Genomic DNA, 6,228 nt, shown 5'->3' with positions numbered 1-6,228 from the left:
TTTATTATTACATCATTCAACATAGATAATATATAATTGTGTCGTTGATTTCTATTACAAAAAGGAAATAAGAACAGAAAAAAAGCTGACCCTACTGGCAGAATATCACTCAAGTCGAAGGTTTTGACCCCAGAGGAACAACACAGCTGCACATAGACAGAGAGGTCCGTTGGCTAGACACAGAAGATATAGAAGATATACTGGAGTGAACTGGGCTAGCTGTCATTGTCATTACCACCACCACTATCATCATCATCATCATCATCGTCGTCGCCACCCTCATTCTCTTCCTCCTCCTTGCTTCTCCTTCCTCCTAATTACATTCGTCTTTTTCCCAATCTCACCATCAACTCCTCTTCCTCCTTATCTTCCTCCTCCCAGCCCACCCCTTAAGCCTTACTTGGTTGCGTGCCAGTGTCGCTTGCAAAAAATAGCAGATCTACAAGCTCACAACACGTCGGGATACATACAATGCTTAATGAGCTTATATGAGCTATTTTCGCATGCAGCGCTGGTGCGCAACCAAGTATAATAATTAGACAATACAGTGAGTGAGCAGTCACTCCTGTAAAACACTCACAGAGAAACTATTCAACACTGTCAATGCTAGTTATTTATTAGAAACTTCAGGAGTGTAGTTGAAGAGATCAGCAGGTATACATGTAACAGGTACATTGAACCAACCCTGGTTTTACTGGGCTTTTAGAATAGCCACCAATCAGTCTAATTACTAGTGAAATAGACGTGATGTCAGGGTTGCAGAATAATTACCTCCGCTGAGCTGTACACTGTACACCCACTGCCTCTACTACCACTACACCACTGAGAAACTTGCTTATAAAGATAAGAAACAGAAAAACAGATGTGATTCAAAAAACAGTTGTTCCATCAGATCCCACTGGACAGTGGCTTTATTATAATATGTTATTTGATCTACCAACCACAAAATTAACAAAAGTCAAATTTTGGCACTGACATAGAGATATACAACAACAACAACAGAAAACAAAAAAAATATCAACAACCAAGTATGAGGGAAGTCAAAGTAATGCAGAGAAAACATCAAATCTACCCATGCACCAAGTAAGGCAACCTACTGCAGATCTTTTAAATATAGAAAGAGATACTGTGTAAGCACTTTAAGGAGTGCATCTATTTCTACCACACCTGCAAGGACTGCAATCAGCACCGTCTGCTGGGTCTGTCGCTGGGCTCATTGGCTGGTGGTCTCACCAACGTACCCCCAATACAGCCCGGTGGGGACTGACGTCACATTCCGTTTGAACAGCGGAGGCCAAGGAACCAGGTAACTGATACAGTAATGTCAACGATCATTGACTAAATTAAAGCAAAAATATGTTTGTATGCTACAATATAGCCTTATTGTGGACTTTGACAGGAAAATAGATGTGTGTATCAAATTCCAGATTTGTTCTCTTTAAACTATATATTATATTTTGGATTGTTTCATCCCCTGTCACAACATTCAATTGAGTTTTTTTGTTTGTTTTTCTAAAGAAATGCTGTATGCTTAGTTTGGACTTCCTGTGTGGATAATACTGTGTTCATGCACATCTGCACATGTGCTGTGTTTTGTGTAAATAAGGGTGCGATGTATTGGGTGGGACGTCTTTTGTTTTGTTCTGTTTCGTTGTTTTGTCTTTTACAAATCTTTAGTTTTGATGAGAGTAACCAAAGGCTTGTCATCAGGACTGTAGTCTTCATAGGTAATGGGAGTGGCATCATACATAGCAGGCCTGGACTTCTTCCCGAACCTAACAGGACAGCACACAGCAACAATCACATTCAATTACAGGGACAAACACAATTACTGTGGGTTTAATCCACTTCAAGTTAAAGGGGATAAAATAAAAATAAAACGTGGTCCTATTTTTTGATAATTTGGACCACAAATCATAATTTGGACCACAAATCATAATTTGGACCACAAACCATAATTTGGTGGGTGTCAGATTATTAGAATTGGTCCATTCGTTCGCCTACAGACGTTTTGCATAGGGCAAGGCAGTAATTCAAATATGCTGTATCTTATTTTATTGTCTCTGCCAGGCCAAAGGCGTGAGTCTGTCTGTGAGTGTGAGTCTGTGTGTCTGTCTGTGACCAGCTAATCTCCAACAATTTCGCACATTCCCACTAGGAGGAAGATGCCAGTTGACATTTTTCAAATCAGCCTCATGGAGGCGCTATAACAGCCGATACACATTTTTACCTATAACTGCACCGATCTGCAAAATCTTTGCCCTGCATTTTTCACATCTGCCTTTTATTGCGCCACCAGGAGGCCGACTTATGTAAAACACATTTTCTTATACTACTCCTTCAGATTTTAATTTTTAAATTTTCCATATTTCACACAAATAGTACACATGATCTCTATAGTCACGTCATCAAGAATAATCAGTTTGATTTTTCATATTCCATCCTGATTGGCTAAGATTGACATCTAAAGTTAGCAGAGTGGCCTGTTTTGAACAAAATGCCTCAAATCATGATCGCAGCGTCCGATTGCGGTGAAACTTTGCACGCACATTCACACTACATTGAGGAACAAATGCCACTCTTTTGACATTGCCCTATTATAGCGCCACCAGGAGGCCGATTTTTGCAGAACACATTTCTTGATATTACTCATACAGATTTTGTCCAAACATCTGATCATGTGATCGAGATGGATCTGTCCGATTCTTCATATTCCATCAACATTGCTGGCCCACAATAACCTACCTGACCTGGCGGAGACCTGTGCTCCGAGGAGCACTTTTTCTAGTTTTATTTTATTTAATTATATGCCAAATACTGGCTATATGTTCTTAAATCTGTCTGGAAACATTATTCCAGTGCTGTCGGGGGGAAAAAAAACAAAAAAAAAACTGCATAGTTTGAATTACTGGCTTGCCCATCCGGAAATGATCAAAAATATGGCCCAGGTTTAAAAGCACTCTCTCTCACACACACACACACACACACACACACACACACACACACACACACACACACACACACACACACACACACACACACACACACACACACACACACACACACACACACACACACTGACCTGGCATGGCGGATGGAGGCGATGGCATTGCTGAACTCGCTGTCGATGCTCCGGCAGTTATAAAACTCCTGGTAGGCGTGGCGTGACGATCCCTGGTACTCGATGCGGCTGATACGGCAGATACCCACAATGAGGATGATGAGCATGAGGACAAAGGCCACACACAGAGCGCCGATGATGATGTAGAGGGAGTGGCGAGGCATGTTGGTCAGGGTGTCCTCAGGGTGGGCCAGCTTCCACTGCAGATCTGAGTTATTATAAGTTATTATAGTTTATTTAATTATAGAATGTTTCATTCGTTTTAATTAAAAAATGTATATATTATCCGTATTGATGCTTGTGTGTTATCTCCACAAGCACAAGTATATTTTAAGTATAAATGAAAAATTCATAATAATTCATCATAATCATACTAATCAATTTAGTCGATTATAAAACAAAAACATCTGAAAAATAAAACAAATGATAAAAAAACACGCTTCTCAAATATTTAATCAAAAACGTAACCAATAGAATAATAACAAGAATAAATGACTGACAGTCATATTATTACCAGCTGCATGCTGTATTTTGTCTGTGTGTCAGGGCTCCAGACTAACTTTTTTCACCACCGCCTGTATATGGTTCTGTGTCAGTATAACAGTTAGTTTGAGCAGAGTTCATTCCAATTGGCTACTGTGACTGCCTATGAATTTCACAGACCTGGGTAGACAACCTGGCCTGGCGGGGATATGCTTACCCCGCACAGCAGCGCTGCAGGTGTAAACAATTAACTACAACGAGGGAATTTGACTTGTGTTGCACCAAAAACGACTCAAACAATGTCAAACTGTCATGATTGTAGCTGCTGAAAACTTCCCATTTGGATTATTGTTTAAAAAAGTAACAGGACATGGATGTTTTTTGCAAAAGGATTATTTATTTCTTGTCCATCAGAGAGGTGAGGTCGCAGCTTCTCTCTTATTTGAATGATAGCCTAAACTTTTCATTTGTTTCCAGTAATTTCTGTTGCTTTCTGGATATTAAGACTCATAATTTGGGGATTTTACTGTATTTTACACATTTATTAATCTATGCTGCTGATTTATCTCTCAGCCACAGCTTGTAGATCGGCTCTTTTCGACTAGTTGTAGGCCAGATTTACAGTCTGTTCTCCGCCTCGTCAAATAGCGCAGCATGTTTGGAACTAAGTTCTACCTGAAAAGGATGATCATTGATCAGCACCTGCGGTAACTTTTTAAACATTCTGTTAACATCATATCTATTTTCCGTGTGTCTCATGCTGCGAGTTTGCACGTTTGTGCAGTGACAGTAATATGCACAGTCGGCTAAAAGAAATCCTCTGCGTCCCGTCTGCGTCGATTAATTTGCATCCCAAATACTTTTTTTTTTTTTTACGTCCCCGGGACGTCAGGACTCCCTTAGAGCCCTAGTTGTGTGTGTGTGTGTGTGTGTGTGTGTGTGTGTGTGTGTGTGTGTGTGTGTGTGTGTGTGTGTGTGTGTGTGTGTGTGTGTGTGTGCGCGTGTGCGTGTGCGTGTGTGTGTGTCGGAGGCACTAGCAGACTGGCCACGCTGAGACACCACGTAGCTCCAGCAGCACAGAAAGTTTCCCCCCATAAACTTCACTTGAAAGTTACATTTAAGAAACTTTAATAATTATGACAACAGTGGTAGTTGTTATGTAACATCGTCCGTCTTGTAGAGAAGCTCGTGCCTCTGTCCTGTGCGACATGCAGTAACGGAGCAGAGCTGTTAGACACGCCCCAGTCGATCTGCAAGACCACAAGGCGTCGCTGATGGAAGCGATGTGGGCTTGTAGGTCAGCTCAGTTGTGTTCCCTGCGTTAGACACGGGAGGGGCCATATGATCCCATAGCATGGGAGGAGGGCCCGTCTCCCCATTGGCTTAGAGGACAGGCAAAACGGGGAAGTGTCCCCATTGGCTTGAAGGAGTGAAGGACAGCCAGGACAGCCAATGATTGAAAAAATGTTGCAAATAATATTTGCAACATTTTTTCAATGTATGACCTAATCGTCATCATTCGACATATTATGTCGAATGATGACGATTAGGTCATACGGAATATAGACTGCGCTGCTTTGCAAGCAGCTGGTAATAACAGATATTTGCAGCCCTAGTTGACTTACGGATCTCACAGCTGGGCCCCACCCACCCTGGTGGGCAATGACAAGTGAAGCCGTTTGATTGGTCAGTGCAGGTGCCTCCATGATGACAGGGGTTGCTCTCACACTCATTGACATCAACCTCACACCTGTTCCCTGATTGGACAGATAGTGTTTCATTAGCAGCAGCAACAACAACAACATAAACAACAGCCAGCAGACAAGCCCCAGTATTCTTGTTCCGACACAATGGCTGTGAAACTACTTGAACTCTAAATTAATAATTTCATAGTTCTGATTTCACTTATGAAAATTAGCTGACATGAAGTTCAGATACATCCATAGCTTTAAGGCTCACCCAGATATCCAGGTGTGCAAACGCAAGTGGCGTTGAGCCCCGTACTCTCACATCGGCCTCCGTTTTGGCAGTGAACTTTCAGACACGGGTCCATGTAGATCTCACAGTGTCTGCCTACATGAGGTGCACGCGCGCGCACACACACACACACACACACACACACACACACACACACACACACACACACACACACACACACACACACACACACACACACACACACACACACACACACACACACACACACACACACACACACACACACACACACACACAATGCAGTTCGCTGGGCTCATTTATGAGAGCCTTAAAAGAGCCTTAAAAAAAATCCCCTTTCAGGAGGCCAAAAGAGGAGGTAGTATCATTTTCCCGTTAGACAGCCGACCCCCCCCCCCCTGTTCTTGTACATATTCCCCCCCCCCCTTTTCTTTTGTTGTAAATAATGTTATTTTTTTTGCTGTTTTTTCTTTTATTGATATTCGAAATGTGGTGCCACTAAACTGCCCTGCCAAGGTAAAGAGCAGTAACTACGTTTTTGGACACGCCGACTTTATTTGTGTATCCCAAAGGTCAAATTAGCCTTTTTGATTTTGGGGGATAAACAATTACCTCAAGAACAGATGCAAAATTAGTGTAATATCACTTATATGCCGATATCTCATTTG

At 41.9% G+C, this 6,228-nt stretch overlaps 1 protein-coding gene across 1 annotated transcript in view; it reads right to left on the bottom strand.

Moving 5' to 3' along the window:
- The window catches only part of dner (delta/notch-like EGF repeat containing), a 72,407-nt gene continuing 66,179 nt past the window's right edge, over positions 1-6,228 (bottom strand). Inside the window, exons 10-13 of the mRNA XM_084065553.1 lie at positions 5,564-5,677; positions 5,230-5,361; positions 3,083-3,329; positions 1-1,775 (exon numbers count right to left, since the gene is read on the bottom strand). Of these exons, the coding sequence (XP_083921679.1) occupies positions 1,664-1,775; positions 3,083-3,329; positions 5,230-5,361; positions 5,564-5,677 (605 nt within the window). The 3' untranslated portion in view covers positions 1-1,663. The remainder of the gene's footprint in view (positions 1,776-3,082; positions 3,330-5,229; positions 5,362-5,563; positions 5,678-6,228) is intronic.

The sequence above is a fragment of the Gymnoscopelus microlampas genome (genome assembly GCF_963454915.1).
Source record: "Gymnoscopelus microlampas genome assembly, chromosome: 8".
NCBI lineage: Eukaryota > Metazoa > Chordata > Actinopteri > Myctophiformes > Myctophidae > Gymnoscopelus > Gymnoscopelus microlampas.
Note: the sequence above shows the minus strand (reverse complement) of the source record. Positions and strands in the feature narration are given on the sequence as shown.